General features: G+C 40.4%; 1 protein-coding gene across 1 annotated transcript in view; it reads right to left on the reverse strand.

Annotated features, from left to right (window-relative positions):
* The window catches only part of BARX2 (BARX homeobox 2), a 33,065-nt gene extending 18,808 nt beyond the window's left edge, over nucleotides 1–14,257 (reverse strand). Inside the window, exon 1 of the mRNA XM_009097866.4 lies at nucleotides 14,038–14,257. Within this exon, the coding sequence (XP_009096114.2) occupies nucleotides 14,038–14,242 (205 nt within the window). The 5' untranslated portion in view covers nucleotides 14,243–14,257. The remainder of the gene's footprint in view (nucleotides 1–14,037) is intronic.
* Between the last annotated feature and the right edge of the window lie 5,357 nt (nucleotides 14,258–19,614).

The raw sequence follows: 19,614 nt of genomic DNA on the forward strand, positions 1-19,614 counted from the left end.
TCCTACTTGTTTCCAATTCAGAGGGAACAAAGTAAGAATCTTGAAAGAAAAAGAAAAATCCCGTATGAAAATATAATTTCATGAGTTGTCTTCTCACACATTAAAAGGAGGCAAGGGAAAGGCAAATTTAAATTATTTTCCTCTCTCTGTAGGTCACCTTTCATTAAACTGCTGAGAATGAAACACACTGCCACCAGGACGTTAACATCTCATTTTCAGTGCTGCTGGGGTGAGGAGCCTGAATAAAAATAAATGGCTTCTCCAATGAGACACATCATCCATCGTCAGCATGTAAAACACAGTCATTAATCACAGCACAACCTGCTTATTATGGGCATTCAAGCACTGGCAATACAAATGCTTATAAAACAGGGGCTCCTTTCACAATTCCCTGCCCTTGTCTCTCAATAGTTTAGAGGATTAACCCTTTTTCAGTGAGGGATAGGCAAACTGGTTTTGCTTAATTCCAAACCAACCTGACATCATGGGTTCAAAAGTTCGACTTCAACTTGAACATTCTCAGGTGCAGTTTGTGCTGAGGGAACAAAGAGCTCAAGGGGAGATAAGGGAAGGAAGATAGCAAAAGAGCAAACTGAAGAACCCTACAGGGCATGGACTGAGTGTAAAAATCCAGTAAGAGTCAAAGGATGGATGAAAAATGGAGATGAAAGAGTTGAAACTCTTGCAAAGTAATAAACATGGTTTGTCTTAACACCTATCTTTCAGTGATTTGTGGGGAAGTCTCTTCCTTCCTACAGAATTCCCTCTGCTGAGAAAAAACAACAGGATTTTACTTGTTCTTAATTAAAACTCAGGAAGAACACAGTTAAACATACATAGTCCCCACTGACCATATGACTTTGGGCTTTTCTTGCATTTCTTAGCAAAGGAGTTTAAAATGCTAATGTGTAAAGAACCACCATTTTTCTTTAAAAAATGGGAAGGATGAGGAATTCAACTGGCTCCATGTCACATATGAATTCAAGGACAAAGCCAAGTACGGATGGCCCAAGCACAAAGCACTGCCTGCAAAGCTCTCAGCTCTTCCCTGGCCTCTGCAAAACCTTAACTCAGTTAAGGTTTTGTAGAGCCCAGGGAACTCAGTTATCCCTGCTCCCAACACAGTGTGTCCCAAGCTGCCAGATAAATAAATGCTCATAAAATGTACATTTATTTACAGTCTGATGCAATTCCTATTCTTTTTCTACACACCCAAAACTTCTATTGACTTCAAGGAGAACATAATAATTGGGGACACAAGGAAAATCCAGAGGCCTTGAGAAAAGCAGTATTTGGACATCCATGCAGCAGGCAAAAGTACCTAAGCCCCACTATTTACTGATAGCTGTAACAAGTGAAACACTGAAATGAAGAAAACTCTTGTGGAGAAAAACTAAATGAGGTGTGTATTAGAATTTTCTCCTGAGGTGTGAACTGGCCCTAGGCTAACCAGAGTTGATAATTTGTCAAACACTTAAGTTTGTCATCAACTGCACAAATATTTCCAGTGTTGGTATCAATTACTGGAGGCAAATGACCCATGATTGGCTTTGGGGAAAACAAACATTTTGAGAAGACAAATTAATAGTCCACCATATTTTAAATTGCACTAAAGCTACACACCAGGTACTGGAAATGAACCCTTAACTTTCTTCTGGGTGGATTTTTCAGTTAATTAACATTGCGGCAATGGGTGGTGGCAGCAATTCCATTATCATTTACTCTATATGTAAGAAATACTCAGTGAATGCTTCATAGGCATGACTGGTTCAGAGTAGAGTGGGATACGTCCCAGCAAATCATCAGCAAGGAGTTAAAATCAAAAAATATCGAGTTAAAAGAGACTCACAAGGATCATCAAGTTCAACTCCCAGCCCTGCACAGGGCAAAATCACACCTGAAGTACTCAGAAATTCAGCATGGTTCTACTTCCTAGAAGTAGAAGAACTGTCAGTTTTCCCAAGGTATTTCTTCTAAAGGAAAGGTTTACTTCAACTGAAGTCACCATCAAGACACTGTGACGAATGAAAGGCTTCTCAGTATCCTTCACGGCCAAAAGAATTTTCTATCCTGTAATCTACTACAGGAAAGCACCACTTTTGTTTTGTGGGTGGAAGCTCAGAGATAAAAACCAAGAGCAGGTGAGAGCTTTATTGATGGGTTTGCTTTTCCAAAGGTACCCCCAAAGCTGAGCTTGGTAGTGAGCCAAGGCTGTGCTGAGCAGTGTCTGTGAGGAGGGAACAGCAATTCTCAGGTTTTCAAAATCTGCCAACTGATTTGAATGCATTTTTACAAGTTGTATCATGATTAATTGTGCTAATGCTGAAAAGGGAGAAATAAGGCCTGGATCACAGAAATCAGCTTTTTCAAATATATTAAAGCCACAGAGTCACCAGTTGCAGTCAAAGTGTCTCATTGCTCTCCTGGCAGTGATTTTGCTCTGTGACAGGGAAGAGAAGGAACAGTATTTTTCCGTGGTTGAATATGTGCCTAGAAGTCCTGTACTAAAGTTTATCATAGCTCTATCCTATTTTCCTGATTAAAACTGCTGGATGAGTATCATTTTTTCCCTTCTCTGAAGGCCAAATTTCTATTTCATAGTTGCCAACTCAGTAGAATGTGACAGTGGAAGCTATTAATTGATCCCCCTATTAATAGAAAACAAGGAAAACAGAAAGGACAAAACAATTACAAAAACTGTGACAGCACAAAAGAAAAGGAAATGATTTGCCAAACTGAGTTTTCCAGACCAAAGCCCAGTCCATGGAGCCAAGTACACAGCAATAAGACACTCCAGCACTCCCATGCCAACTGGGCATGTAGTCAAATCCATGCTTTCCATTTCCACACACGTCCAGCACCTCCATCCTCCACAAAGAACCTCTCACAGAGCCAAACTGATGTCATGCCTTGAAAACCAGGATCAGGCCCTATCTTTCATTTTAGCTCAGCTGCTACAAGGACAGAGACCAAGCCAGATCAATTCCACTCCTGCAGACTTGGCATGGGCTGGGAGATCGTCTGTGCGGAGATGAATTTAGCTCACCCAGAGATGGAAATGATCCCAGTGCAAGACATTCCCTGCACAGTCAGGCAAATGCAAGCCAGGAAACCTTACATCTGCAACTCAGAGCTGCTCCCTGGCTCTGCTGGAAATTGGACAAGGAAGAAAATTCCTGATGATAAATGAAAAGAATCAATGCTGAATGTATTAAAAATACATGAATTGTCTTAAAGGAACCATGTGAATTACAGTTTCAAATATAACAATGATTTAAAAGATAATCTGCCCAGTTTTGTGAAAACACTGCCATACTTGGACTCATTTCTAAATCCACCATTTTATCATGTAGATTATTTCTTTTTAAATGATATTTTGGATCCTGTACTTTGTTCAGCTGAGAAACAGATTAATAACCCATAATCATTCCAGCTCTGGAATTTGAGATTAGCTCATGTAAAAGTTTCATTAATTTATGAGCTGATACTTACACAAGTAAGCTCTCTAAATCTTGACAATTAGATGAAACAGCAGTAGGATTTCTACATTCTCCTTTCAGTTTTCTTCGCTGCCTCTTCTGATGCAATCACTTCAGCAGCAAGTCTGATGGATAAATTCATCTACAGTACCAATGGCTGGGACAACTCTTCACAACAGACAGGTGCTGGGGGGATTAGGCACCAGCCAAAGAGGTCTCTGTCTCAGCCACAAGAAAAAGGCTTTTAATAGGACTGTACAAATAAAATAAAATCAGTCGGGATTTCATAAATGCTTTTGTTTTAATGTAATTTAAGTGCTGAACTACCTTACAGTAATGTGCTCTAAAATGTTTACAGTTAAGGCATAATTGAATTTGACTCATGCTGGCCCTGATCCAGCTACAATTTAATTGACTTCAGTGGGAGTTGGACTGGGCTCTAAGTAATTTTAACTAAAGTAATCCATCAATTGTTCCTCACCCACTTCATCAAACTCCTTCCTATCATTTATGATTGCTCTGTAATTTATTGCAACAAGGTGAAACCAATCCTTTTAACTTCTGGCACGGCTTCCTGACCCTCGGTGGAGAATTTCAACATACGCAGCCACCTAAACCAGACCTGTTTGAGGAAAGCCAAGAGCACAATACAGCTGAGCCCCAAACCTCCTGTTACTATCCACAGAAACCTCCAAATATCAGCTCCTCCATGGCTTAGTCACCACAGGAACAAAATAAACTGTTAGCAAAGCTGTCAAGAGGAGGCTTGGAACAAAACAGGCAGAAGGTTGAAGTGAAATGCGTTCACAAACATTCACAAAATTTCTTTGGACAAAACCATCCCATTTGCTTCAGTCTTCTCATCATTTTTTTCTATCAATGATTACATTACTGTTTTCTATTTCTTTTCATATTTTTCCTCTTTGAGCCACAGGGTGAAACACCATCCAGAGCAATAGGCTTTCCATAAGGCATATCATGTTATGTGCAACATACATAATAAAGTACCCCTACTGCTAATTTCATTTCAAAGATGACAGGTTAATCTGTCATAGAATACCCTGTTTAAGTAACTAGAACCATATAATGCTCATTTCTCTATCTTCTAAAAGAAAAGGACATGTGGCTTCAATCCTTCTGCGCTTACACAACAGAGCTCTGTTTTTTAATGGATCACCGTAGGCAGCTCTATGTTGGATGTGGCAATAGGCACCTGCACACTCAAAGGTACAGGAACTTGTTGCTTCAACATTAATTCTCAAGATATCTATTAAAGTTAAATTCAGATGAAATTCAATCCCTGTAAGGTGAAATAAATCCTAGTTTGAAAAAAACAAACAACCAAACAACCCACTGGCAGGAAACATAGCCATTAACTGCTCTGTGACTTGCAAAATAATCATTAAAAGAAATATCCAAAGGCAAATGGTGGCCAAGTATTTAAAGATGACTTAATGATTACATGGAAAACTCTCTTATTCTGATGAAAATCCAAAAAATGAGGAGTAAGATTATCTAACACACAGGGCAAATATAAATACTTCCAATTCAACCCCTTCTCTGCAAGTTGTCCTGTTGAAGTCAGACAATGAACTATATGAATAGAAACCACTGGCATGTAAAAAAATTTACAAGATAAGACCTGAACATACACATCCAAACACATTAAGGTCACTGAAAGATTGTTGCTAGGAGAAGACCATATATTTGCAAATTTTCTGTTATCACATCTCCAAAGGGAACTGTAATTTTGTTGCATGGGAAGTTCTGGAAAACTGTTTTTTTTTCCTTTCATTTAAAGAAAAAAAAAAAAGAAAAAAAAAAGGTGTGATTTTTTTAAAAGAGAGAAAATAAAAAAGAAAGCAGATTTGTTTATTTGTTTCTTAAGGTTCTTTCAGGTTCTGTGTTTTAGACAGAGCTTAAGTATTCTGGATGTGCTACCTGCAGTCTGAAGATTTTGAATATGAGTACAGAGGTCCGTATTCAGGAAGATGTTTTTTTTTTTTTGAAAGACTGTTCTTCACCCTTCTCTTTAGTTACATAAATGGATCTCACCTGTTCCCAAACACCTGAAATACCTGCAGCTGTTGTCTGGGTGTTGTTCTGAGCTGTGTTCTGGCCAAGAATTTCCTCTCATACATGTAAAGGTGCATGAGAGGAAAAGGGAAAATATTGAAAAATGGAAAATATTACTTTCTTAGCCAGGTCCTAATACTAAATCTCTATATTTTTAAAGATGTCATTAAAATGTTGCTTTGGGAATTCCGGGCTAGAAATCTCTCAGCTAAATTCTCTCACAATCCTGGGAACCCAAGAAATAATGGATAACACCAGACTTCCACTGCTCAGCTCCCATTAGCTTGTCCTTGTGATCCTATTCTATTACAGACTTTACACAAATACAAGTGAGAGCACAAAATAGGTCCCGAATTTTCCAATGAACTGTTGCTTCCTAGCAAGTGAAGCTCTTGAACATGTTCTGGGTTCTGCAATCTAGCTGGAGCAATTCTTACATAGGAATGATTGAAATATTTGGTTGTAACTTTCTCTCCTTGAAAAATTAGTAAAATTTTGCAATACTGAAAGTAGCTTCATTATTTTGCCAAATGTCTCGTAAAAAGGAAAGTGCTATTAAGTTTTGCTTCAGCCTTTAGAAGACAAGTTTTCAGTATTTTATTCCTGATCTAGTATTTTCTCTGATCTGATCTTACATATACACACACTTTTTAAACCTCTCAATTGTCAAGCTAAATTTACAACATTTTCTTTGTTCTGAAATGAAAAGGACACATAATAATTATTTCTTCAATCTGCCAACAATCCAAAAGATCAATTTTTCTGACTTCTACTATTTTCACTTGGATATGGTGAGATTTTGTACACAGCCTGCAAATGCAAACCCAGGTTTCCAGTGGCTCCAAGCAGGGCTGCAGTCACTTCTAACACTGGACAACTTACCAAGGGCTGAGCAGAAGAAACAGATCAGCAGAATTAAGTAATTAAATCCTCTGAGCAATCAGAGCAGAACCTTTCTCCAGCCCAGCAGTTTTTTTAGAAAAACTTACGCCACTGTATTGAGCAAGTGCCTCCAGAGCTCAGTTCCTGACTTAACCATCAGTTCTGGCTCTGCCATCCGTTGTATGCATTCCATGCAAATGTGCCTTCCCCAAAGGCCTGCACAGAGGGCATGGAAGTGACTTTGAGCTGGAAAGGCACAGATTTTGCTCCATCACCCAAACATGCTCACAACGCTCCCATCAGCAGAAAATCCATCCTGGAGGTGGATCCATACATTGCCAGAGCTGTGATCCGAGGAGCTGTCCGTCACCGCACCCAGATGGCAAAGAAATGTACTGCTCAACACAACAGAAGAAAAAATACAAAGTCTCTTTAGTTACTGCCCTGCTCTGCTCCCCAAGTCTGGTGGAGTGACAGGAGCTCCACACAACACATCAGCTCCAAACAGTCTCGGTTCCTTTTTCTCACCTTCCCCAGTGAGGATTTTTGCCCCTGTTCATGCCCAGCTTATCCTGAAGGCAGCAATGCTGAGAGTCATTGATTCTACAGGATGACATGGTCTTTTGCTGCATTCTACAGAAGCAAGTTTAAAAAAATCCTCAAAATAATAATGGCACTCAGTCTGCACTGCGCAGTCTCCATGAGCAGTGGCCAAATTGAGGACACTTAACGAAAGTGATAAATTTAAACTGAACTCACTGTGCAGATAGATTTAAACTGTGCTTCAGTGCCAGCTGTGAGGCTTCAGAAAATGAGGCGTAGGTATCAATTTTCCCAATGGAATCTGAGATTCATTAATGCCTCCTATTATAGCATTCCTCCACAATGCTTATTCATGCCCAACCACAACCACAATGCTGATTACTTGCCACAATAGCTTTTATTGCAATCACTGGGGTGTGATCTTCTGGTTTGTTCACTGTAGTTTTGCCATTCATGAAATCCTTTTATTCGCTATTAACAGTACTGAGATAAGAAAGCAAAAGTCAGTCTTTGTTACAGATATTTTAATATCTAGCACTGAAATTTCTTTAGAGACAGATTTTTCTGCTCAGTCCTGAGATCTGCTTTCAATTCCAGACTCGAATTGGGGTTTCCTTCTGAAATACCACATCTAGTACTGCATATAATCCAACAGAAAAAATACCAGGCATTTCTCTAAGTATCCATTTATCATCACCCAGCTCATTATTATTGTCCCCCATATGCCACTTTTTGGTGTTTCTGAACTAGATTTTCTGCTAAAGACATCAAAACACTTAAACCCCAAGATGATTACCCTGAAAAACACTAGGCTCCTTAAAATTCACTGTTGTGCCCAGTCTGCAGCACTTACAGAGGAATCCACTTTTAGTTCATAGGTTTGTTTCATTTACCTCAGTTGATAAAGTGCTCCTCATCCACAGACAGGCTTTCCCTTGTGGGGTTAAAATAGAATTTTAACAGGGAATTTTGGAGAATTTGAGAAAACTCAGATTTTCCCAATGTTGCAGCTAAATAAATCCTGCTACAGGAGCAGGTACACAGTCCTGACAGGAAATCCTGACTTTTCTGGGTTTTCAGAGGAATGCTCACAAACAGCAGCATAACTGTGACTGCACCTTCTGCCATTTCTAGGCAGAAATGTTATCTCTGAACTATCTTATATCTATTAAAAATACTCAATAGCTTAACAAAGACTGGATCAAAGACATCTATAGAGGAAGCACTTTGTATTTCTCAGGATTAATAGAACTCCTTTCTAATTTTGCCTTTACTTTTTGCTACTCAACTATAGAATTCTATTGATCTTTGTAACCTAAACCAAATAAATACAGGCAGTTTCCAAAGTATCTTTTTTTTTTATTCATATGTTTTTACAAATAATCAGCAAAAATCCCAAACAGCCTTGGTAGCAATGCAGATTTCCACACAGAGACATTTTCAGCTTTGCAATTTAGGTTGGCACCTCTTGTATTAACACACAGATTCATTTTGGCCTGCTTCCCTTAACATTTTGGGACACAGGTTTTTTGTGGACTCAGGAGCCATTTAAGACATTTAGATCTCCTGAGCACTCACTTCATACAGCACAGAAGGAAAACTCTTTCTGAGACCTTGCACTATTTCCTGGGATGCCGCTGCATTCCCGGCAGTGTCCTGGGGAATGACAATCCAACCGCAGCTGCAGATGCCAGGCTCGGGGAATGAGCCTGGCAGAAGGTGCCCCTACCACTCCACATCAGCTTTATTCAACGGGATTTATCCAGCTGTCATGTTCCAGACTGGAAGCACGATGAATGGATGGCATTTCATTTTTGCCCATGCTGAAACACACGCACTACATGGATTCCTTTTTCCTTTCCCAAGCCTTTTGCCTTCCCCCAGGAATTCCATAACAAAATCTGTTCAATGTAAAGGAAAAGATTCAGCAGGTATTTGAGCGACAGAAATGGCTTCCACCCCAATTTTAAGTAACGTCCCCCAGCAAAATCAAGCCTTGCCCGTAACAAGGCCTTTTAAAAGATAATCAGAAGGAATCTTTTGTTGTGAGGTTGCACATAAAAAACTGAGCTATTTTAATTCACAATAAATCTACTTTCTCACCATGGTTTCCTATGGTAAGAAAGGCTGAGGAGTCTGGGTGACGACCAGAAGAATGAAAACTCCTAGTTTATCTCCCAAGCAATGATTCCCCAAAGGCCCCTGCGGCTGCAGGTACCACTGAATTTAATCCAGAAAATATCATTTATATGAGAAAAATGACAGTTCAAAAGACCCTTTTCAAATAACCAGCTCCCAAGTTCATCCTAAGATAAAACAACAAAAGACAGACAAGGAACTGGAAGAGAAGAATTCAAGATTTGAACAATGCTATATTAGACACCTGCCTACATTAAAGTCCCAACCACACAAATCCTGAACAGATTAAAGTTAAAAAAAAAAACCCAATAAACCCAAACAAACCAATAAATCCGATCACCAAACTAAAAATCCCAAAAATTATTTCAAAATAGCAAATAATAATCATAATAATTATTAATGTTCTTTAAAGGAAACTTTTTGCACAGATTGGCAAGAAGGGTAGTAAATTTTCAAAAAAGCAAAAACACAAGTGGAGAAACTTAAAATTGCATTTACTTCCTGACGTTAGGGAGCTTTTAAATGTACATATAGCAGTAGAATCCTCTTCAGCACAACTCCCGTAAAACACTTGTACATATTTTATATCTTAACAGACAATTCTCTCATAAAATAAATAAGGCCACACTGATCCAAGGTATATTTTTGCTTTGCAGGGTGTTGTTCTGGTACAGCAAATAAAGAGAAATCAGCACAGCCCTACCTGAGATATGGACTAGTAAAAAACCTTGGCATAGACATAAATTACTCTGCTGCTCATTAGGATTTAAATTATAAACCACTAAGATACATTCAAATTTGAGGGTTTTTTAATGAGCTGGAATAGGGCCTGGTACAAATGAATACACACCACAGACAATTAACAATTTGTATTACTAACTTTGCTGAAATAACTGAACTCTGGAATTGAAGGCAACGCTATTCCTTCTAATCCAGCTATCTCAATCCATTTGGAGAGTTTAAAGAGTCCATCCAAGACCAATATTACTGATTACTGACGCACAATGTCACAAATTCCACTAAGACCGGGGATTGCACACTACTCCCCCTCTACACCCCAGCCTAGTTTTAATTTTCAAACTGTTTTAGTTTCTTTGATAAATAAGGAGGTTTTCTAATTTGACCTTGTAACACTGCACACTGACAGTGTCCTTTTATTCTTTACCGTGCCCAAAACTACCAGTAAAGCAACTGGATTCTAAATCTATCCCTAAACCAACATAATACAAATAGAGGAAACAAATTAGAATTGGAGTAGGCTTGCCTACAAATATTTTTAATTGAAAAATTAAATTTTAAATTGCAATTTGAAAATTGATTCCTATAGGACTCTGCTCAGTGAAAAGCAACCGTCGGCAACCACCGTAAGAAACCAAGCATACGAACAGTGTATCATTATTTATACAAATTAATCAATGGTGACATAATACAAAAAGCCAATAAATATATAGGTATCGGGAAACAAGAGAAATATTATTTTCACTCAGCCATCACAGCCCAAAAAGTAATAAAGCAGAGTGGCATTAATCACCATCTGAAAATATTTCTAGTCTTTAAAATTTTAATCATAATGGCTCTGAACCTAGACTAGCATTTTGTGACAGATCTGGTACTGCTTTAGCCTTGTTTTTTTGGCTCAATAAACATAAATACATGTTTATATACCAAACTTTCAACTAATGATGGAACAGTTTTCTCTCTCAAAAAAAAAAATTGGGTCGGGGCCTATTCCAAGCTCTCTTTAATGGAAATCTCCCCGGCGACATTGCATTAGACCGGCGACATTGCATTAGCTTTGCATTAGACCTCACAAACGCTTCTCACAACTAAAATCAATCTTCAACTTCAAGATTCACCGGAAGAGTCCCAAATGTTTCTTCCACCACCTTCTGCCTCTACTAGACAAATCTGTTTTGTTCCAATTCAGATGCACTCAGTTATATGTTCAGCAATTCATCAGAGCCAAAAGAAAAATTCTTTTCTATTGGGCTAGCAAAGTTTCCTGATCTCACTTCACTTAACCAGGGATGTTGTTGAACACACACACTGCACAAGTACAACATCTTATGTCTTTCAGCTCTAAATAAATTATAAAGGCATAACAGCCTTCTCTGACTTCACCCAAGATGAAAGAAATATTAACTCTTTAGCCCATGAAAACCTCTCAAACCCTGACTCCTGCCGTGAGAAAAAGCCACTGAGGAGATGTTCAGCTGGAGTAACTCATTACTCATCACTCCATCAGTTTCAAACACTCCCAAGTCCAAGCTATGATGGTACAGTAACAAATCTCTGTGGTTTAGGTTAAGATGCATTTTCTTAGATCATGAAGAGACTAAGTGCTCACTCCCTTTCTTATTAACTCCGGAGGCAAAGGAAACTCAGGCAGTAAGTTAAATGCCATACAGTATTTCTACAGTGCTATATTTCTGCAGCCTTTAGCCCCCAAGTAGTTTGAGGGGAGTTTTTTAGTTTATTTCCACTCTGTGTGTGTGTGTCTTTGTGGGTTTGGTTTTTTACTTTATTTCAGTTTAGTTACGGATTTATATTCTGTATTTACCAAATTCTTTCACATTTAGATATCTTTTGTGTTATTGTCCATTTCTTAGCCAAAAGTTTCCTTTCATTTAAAAAAATTCCCATTGCCTAATACACATAAGACTTGAATTATGCCTGTACACCTTAGAATCTGACAGTTTGGAAGTCTGGATTTGACAGTAGTTTCCCCTGTGATTTTAATTCCACAAGTAAATCTCTCTCTGTACTTCACTTCACAAATGCTGTAATTCCATACAGCTTAGTCCAATAGAAGCAGATATTCACAATCTGGACTGACATAGGAACAGGCCAGAGCTTGGGCTAGAAACAAAACCTTGAGGGCAAATTCAATAAAGATCCCAGGCACAAAAAGAAATAAGGCTTTAATTGAAGAGTAACCACAAGAGATTCACTAGCAACACTCTCAATCCACTGCTGAATCATACAAGGATTATTAATTATTATTTACTGAATATGCATCATCCTTGCAAAGACAATGCTTGCTATATTATGTATTTAACTATGAACAATACTATGTATTTAACTATGAACTATTTAACTACAGAACTATGTATTTAAAAATTTTCCCTCTTTTTTTTCAATGGGGGGTGGTGGGAGTCAAACAAGCTTCTAGGAAGCACCTCACCCATCCAAAATCCCTAGGCTCTATTAGGTAACATTCAGACCATAATTTTTATGCTGAGGTAGTTGTACATGCTTCTGGACACTGATAATATCGAGGTTAATATTCCTTTTGGGTGCTAAACAATTTCTTATAAAATTCTTTTCTAATTCTTCCTCTTTCTGTACAGAAAGAGAGAAAATCCAAGAGGCTTGGTGTCCTTACCCTGGTGGATTGAGGTCTGCAAGCAGAATCAGGCGCTCCTTGCGTCACTGCCACACACCAAACCCCTTCAGGTCATTTTGGCCAAGCACTGAATTTCACTACTTTCACTACACAGTAGTGAGGGATCAGCTCTCAAAAATTCCCTTGTCAGCAATATCTTGATTAACAACTAGTTCTTATATAAAATATGTCAGCGATTAGTTAGGGAAGGCAAGGGATGTCACGCAAAAATCGGTTGGAAGAAATAAATGTTGATGGAGGATCAAATTGTCCATGAAACTTCTTCCCAAAAGCTGGTCATCATGGGTCTTAATTCTGATCCAGTCTCCTAATCCCTTCTGTGTCTTTAATAACTAGTATTTACAAAATATTGAGGTTGAAGGAAGATTTATGCTTGGAGCAAGGAATTACTCTACTTGTCAAACTCTTAGGGTACGCTAACAGCAAGTTTTCTATCAGCACAGCTCTGCTAAGAGCTAAAAAGATGCTTCTTATTTATATTCAGTAATAAAAAACCTCAAACTAAACCAGCAAACCTAAGCCAAAGGACAGGCACTGAGGTTTTAAACACAACCTAATACAACAGCAAAATGAACATTTCCAGCAAAGAGAAAGAGGAAAAATATAATTCTATGACCTTGAAATAGGTATTATTTTTATTGGTAATTAGTCGTTACAAATATTTTTCAATAGATATGGGTTTTGGAAAAATGCATTTTTAAGTTGCAGCTCCATCACCTAATTTGTCTTGACACATTATGTGTCACCATTGGAAGTATGGCCTTATGGGAAGAACAGAAATCTGGAAAACTGCCTGCTTCACCAGAGAAAGGGATTTTTAAAAATATTTTTAAAAATCTGGAATGTATTCTAAGAATACTATTTTTACTTTTAATGTGGATTTCTAAATGCCCACATTAGACCAGTCTGCTTATGAAATTTTATAATGCCCATGGTCAAGACCTGATAGCTCATTGTGCTGCCTGTGCAGGGCAGAGCCGTTTGTGCGTATTTATTTGTGGTGTCGGCAAAATTTTTACAAGTATTTTCCCATCTTTGCTGCTTGAAATAACATAACCTACGTTCTTTCAAAGAAAAAGAGAATTTAGGCTAGAAAGCTGTGCCTCTATAGATTTTTTTCCCTTTTCACAATATTTCTAATAATTCCTTTGTACTCACACAAACATATGAAAAAGACACTGGAGGTTTCAATGAGCATAAGATGAAGGACGATTTCTACAGGACTCATTTAGCACTGATATATTGGCTCCAATGCACACCTCGGATTGGGCTGAACCCCACCACTACACACTGTGAGCAACTAAAAAGCAACTGATAGCTGCTAGTTACTGATAGTAACTAACAACGATCCCAGCGCTGGCAAATCCAGGGAGTGGGGATAGAGTGTGAAAGCCGGGCTTCGTTCAGGCAGGGTTTGGGGGAGACGAGTGGGAGATGCAGGAGACGCTTGCCCGAGACCCCGCTCCGCGCCCGCCGCATCCCCGCTGCGGGCACCCCTGGCCTCACGCTTACCGGCACAGGAGCGCAGCGGCTTGGGCCGGACCAGGAGCGACGGGCACACGGAGTACAGGGAAAGTTTCTCGAAGTAGTCGCAGGTCTCCTTGGAGAGGATCTCGTCGATCATGAAGGTCTTGTAGCGCCTCCTGCCTGCCTTGGGCCGGCCGGACGCGGGCAGCCGTGCCGGGGGCTGGGGGCCGGGCTGGGGCTGGCCGTGCATGGCGGGACCCCTGCGGGGCGGCCAGAGCCGCGCCCGGCTCGCATGGGCGCCCGGCTCGCCGAGCCTGTCTCCGAGCCTGTCCCCGCTGTGTCCACGCTGTTCCCGCCGCTTGGGCCGCGCGGCGCGGCGCCGGCTCCCCGCTATATAAAGCCGGCGATAAGCATCTCTCCCATCGCTCCGCGGCCTTTTTAGGAGGCTCGGGCTGTCAATCAGGGCGCCCGCTGCTCCCCGCCAGCACCATTGTTACCCTGCGCCGCGCTGGGAGGATCCGCCGCTCCTCTCCCCTCCCTGCTCGCTATTTTAAGGTTGTGGGGTGTGTGGTTTTTTTTTTTTTTTTTTTTTTTTTTTTTTTTTTTTTTTTTTTTTTTTTTTTTTTTTTTTTTTTTCCTTCTTCTCCCCCTCCTCCTCTTCTCTGGATTGTAATTATCTAAAAAAGTTAAAACGCGGGCTGCCGGAGGAGAGTGCCTCCTCCCCGGCTCCGACAGCTTTCCCCGACCGGCGTCAAACCTATTCCCGAGCCGCAAAGTGCTGGAAAGTGGCAGACGGGAAAAAATCCTGTTTATAGGTGCTTTGCCTAGGAGCACTGGGTAGCAGTTTTTTTTCTCTGGAGCGACCTTACTTGGACCTCACGTCTGAGATTATTTTCTGGCGGATCCCTGCTTAGTTCAGCTGGATTTTTGCAAAACTGAGCTTTCAGCCCCTTCTGCTGAGGGGTGCTGAGGCTTCCTCACTGGGAGTTTTCCTACCAGGCTGTGGGCTGAATTTTCTTTCTCATCTCCGTGGCCTGCAACAGGAATCACCAGGACACCCTACTCATGGAAAGGTGTATCAGGAGGAATCCTCTGGATTAACTGGTTGCTGCAGGTTTTCCAGAATGCCCAGCCAGCTCACTAACTTAAAATGGGTAAAGAGAGGCTCATTATGGAGATTTACCACCCTCCAAAAAATATTACTTGCAGGTTTCACACAAGGATTTAAATATAATCTGCAAAAAGTTATCAGACATCCTTCGATTCTCATGCTTTGGCAATCCAAATGGCAGCAAACATTTATTTTAATAACAGAAAACTCAATCTGTTTTTGCAAAAGGCAACAATCATTTCAAGCTCTCATCAACGATTTGAACCACTTTTATTTTTTCAACTGTATTTTTTAAAATCCTTCAAAACACTGGAAACTATCTTTAACCTCTTTTGTAAAAGCACTACTTTTTTTTTCAATTCAAAGTTTCATTTAACTTCAGCAATATAGTTGTTCATTTATAGGGACTCAAAATCAAAATAAGACGCTTTCATTGTCCACACACTGAACTGGAAGGCAGATGCAAGAATATATCAGACTTGTGATACAGCCATTGAAGTTTTTTTCTTAAAACCTTATTATATTTTTTTTTAAATATAGCACAGCAAATTATAATGAAACAAATGTAAAGCAAAGTGTTTTGCTAATTTTAAACCATTGGGATGACATTCTCATTTAAAATAAATTGTTTGGAAATGGTTTTATTTCTTTTTATTTTGAGAAACTAAAGTGATCTTCTGATGAGGAATTTACCTAGAATGATAACAACTAAGGAGTTCAAGAACTTCTCGCCTCCACCACATTATAACTCTTTCTAAATTACTTAAACTGCTGCTTTAATTCCTAAATAAACAACGGCTATTTAAGCAGATGGACTGATTTTGTTATGACTGTAGTTTTAAGAGTACTCACCTCTTCAATCGGACATCAACCATTTCAGGAGCATATTTTCTTCATCTTTTTCAGACACTTCTTTTTCTTTTTTTTTAGGAAACAAAGTAATTACCAGCAACATTAATTTTAGCAATTAGTACTTTCTAATAATTATCGCAAAGAATATTTTGGAAGCAATAGTAAGCAAGCCACTGATTTAAGCCCCAAAGCAGCAGCAAATGGCATTTTACTACTTATGTTTCCTCGGGGTCCAGCCAGGAGCTGCAGCCCACCCTACCCCCACTTCAAATTTATCCTGCTTTTCTTGCCTTTGAAAATCCTGACACAGTGCAGCAGAGGAATGTTTCCTGAAGAGTATTTCAGGAGCTTGACTAGATCCAGCCCAGAAATCAAGAGGGAAAGCAAACCGTGGGCTTCCCAAGCTCACGGGACGAGAGACTCTGCTTATGTTTAAATGTTTCTTTCTCACATCTGAAGGGCTGAATATCCAGAGGTGGGTGGCTGGCACCTCTGTCCATACTCTAGAAATGTGATGCCCTCACCTGAGCCCCAGCAGATGAACTGGCAGGTGGGATTAGCCCACACTAACACATCTCTAGAAACTTTATTTCTTTTTATTAATGGTTTTTTAAAAGTAAGTGGCCAGAGCAATACGGTGGGTTATGTCGGATGAAACACACACTGGCTGTCAATCAAAAAGGGGGTGCTTTGGTCAGGAATAATCAGGGGTTTTGTTTCCAAAATTAATGAAGTGGCTGGAGTAGCGAACATCTGCCAAGGGGACTCAAACCCCGAGCAGCTGTTGGAGCCCTAGGACTCTTCCCATGTAGGACAGCCTTGCTGATAAGTGCTTCTCCCTGAGGTTTCTCTTGTGGTTGAGAGCTGGGACCAGACCGGAGGCTGGGAAGTGAAAGGTGTATTCGGGAAGGTTTGGAGGGCAGGAGATTTGACACAGTCTGTATGCCCACAAATGGCAGCTGGGTAGCCAGGGACCAGGATTTCTGCCCTTTTCAAAGAGGGAATTAATCCAAGGGACACGATCCTCCATTTTACTGACTAAAGCATTTTTGCAATCAGAATTGAGGAAAATAGAACTGCTGTGAGTCTGTCAGTCAGTAACAAGTAACTTCTAAGGAAAAGCAGGGAGGTCAGCCCAGCACCAGAGAGCTGGAAATACATTGTCCAGGAGGGCAGTTGTGTTCAATCAGAAGAGATATGGCAGCACTCTCTCTAAACTTGGGTTTCTGGAGACAGCTAGTTTTAATTTGGAGTCAATTTGTGCTACCAGGCCTTTTGTGTGCAGTGCCAGAGCCCCGCATGTGCGGTGCACCTTGGGAAAATGATTAAGCACCTTTCAGTTGACTTGTTTAGTCCCAGCACAAACATTACCATGAGAGGCAGTGATTAAGGGAAGAAGAATGAAGTTGCTGCTGTATTATTAAATTTGTGATTTAGGTGGTACCCAAGTGGCTCCGCTTAGGGCAGAGTCATCTGGTTGTGGTCACTTTGCTGCTGCATTTGTACATTGCCAAGCACACTAGAATTGTTTACCTGACGAGAAGAATTGTGTCTGTTTGGTTTTCAGCTCCCAGTTTCCACAAGAATTTAAAATGCAAACCTATTTGGACAGAATGGGCAGGATGAACTAAAATGCCAAAGTCAGAAAGTGCCTTGGCTCTTAGTCTGAATTCCTGTTTCTATAGCAAAAGGGCAAAGATACCTTTCACAAGCCCCTGGAATTAGCATTTTTAATCACTAGAAAAGTCCCTTTTCCAGTGAAATGCAATCACCTTTGAAAACAGATCTGTACAGACATAATCAATCCTGCTAAACACCAACACTCTAATCTCAAGTGTATGCCTTTTTCAGCATGATATTGGGCTTGATACTTGATCCAGTATAGAAAAATCAAATGTGTGGCTAGAAAGAGGAAGGCACAATTTGGCCCATTGCTTTGCTTCAGGGAATCCAGAGGCTTTGTCCTCTTAGCATGAAGGTCTCAGTGCATAAAAATCCCTTTGAGTAAAAGATCTCAGCATCTGCCTCACATAAAGTGAGTTTCTAGTATCTGCCCCATGCCAGAGAAAAGGGCATTGCCCAGGAAGATCTTTTTTTAAGCCAGGGAGAGTGTAAAACTTCTAACACATGCACATAGAAAGAAAACCCACCTGATGGGTGGCTAAGGAAGACCCTCAGTGCTGTGCATTCCCCTGACAGAAATGCTCATTGAGAGAAAGTCACCTCTGAGCAGGGTCTCCTCCCCGCCTCCTGGAAAACCTTTTAAAGGCAGAGGATGGAAAAGAAATGAAAGTGTTTGTTGATCCTGAGCTTCACCTTGGCCCCTTTGCAGATGATGAGATGATACCTCTGAGCAGCCGAGGAAACAGAAATTGCAGAGCTGCAACTGCATAAGCTCACACACCCCCATCACCTTTAGGGGGGCTCTTTGCTCCCAGCTTATCTTTACAACCAAATTTCATTCCTGGCTTAAGTGACTATGGAATATGACTGCTCCAAGTCCAGCAGTTTCATTAGGATTTTTTTTTTCAGTCCCCAAAGCTTTTCAGTCTCAAATCCTCAATTACATTATTTCCCCTGTCACCTTAAATCTGTCTGCAACCTCGTTGAGTGTCCCCAGACCTCACTCTGAGTCCAAATGATTCCCCTCTTACTCCCTATCCCCCCACTGTGATGCTGCAGCATTTGTGTGGTTACAAACCATTCCTGGCTCCAGTTTTGTCCCTTAATAGACAGCCCTGGGCTTAGGACAGCAACACTACAAAGGTGTCCTTGATATGCTCAGAATAAACCGAAGCTGGAGTTACTTTCTTCAATAAAATTATACTGAAAGCTGAACTATCAATTGGGACACCTTTGTTTTATTTCCTGATCTGCCTCAAGCCCTAAACCTAATCTCAGTTGCCTAGAGCCAACTTTGAATCATCTAGAAATAGAGTATAAGGGTATTCATCATGTGACTGGAGCCACTGGCCGGTCCCCAAATTAGTTAAGATGCTCTGATTTAAAGTAAGAGTACAGCTAATAACAATTTTTATCAGTGCTGATAGCAGGCTTAGAATACACAAACCTGCAAAGTTCATGACACACTAGCAAAACCTCTTAAAAAGGAGACCTAGATATGTCCTCAGATTTACAGAGAAACTGTAAATGCAGAGAAACTGAGGCAGAGTTTCCCTCTATTAATGCATGGGACAGAAGCCAGATCTCACTCACCATCATGTCCTCTCCAGGCACAGCAGAATCTAAATCCCAGAATTTTCCTCTGTGACCTCATTTTTTTCCCCCACAGCACACTGGGGGCTGTGATACAGTGTGTTAATTTTTTTCCAAGTTACCTCTTTTCAAGACACACAATACCAGAGCAGCTTCTCCTTCCTACCTGTTGCTACCAAAACCCTGCAACCAGACTCTGGCACTGGAGTTGGAGTATTTCCATGAGCTCCCAGGGCATTACTGTGCCACTATGCAGTGCACCAAGGAACTAAACCAGAAGGAATAAGTTACTATGAATCCTGAGACAGACCCACTGGCAGAACTGAGGCATCCAGAGAGATATTTATGGGGTGGCTCTGATTTTCTGGGAGTTGCACAGACACCACATACATCAGAGGTCATGCCAAGGAACAGAGCCCATCTTTCAGCGAGTGGGATTTGTT

This window comes from Serinus canaria, chromosome 24 (genome assembly GCF_022539315.1).
Source record: "Serinus canaria isolate serCan28SL12 chromosome 24, serCan2020, whole genome shotgun sequence".
Taxonomy (NCBI): domain Eukaryota; kingdom Metazoa; phylum Chordata; class Aves; order Passeriformes; family Fringillidae; genus Serinus; species Serinus canaria.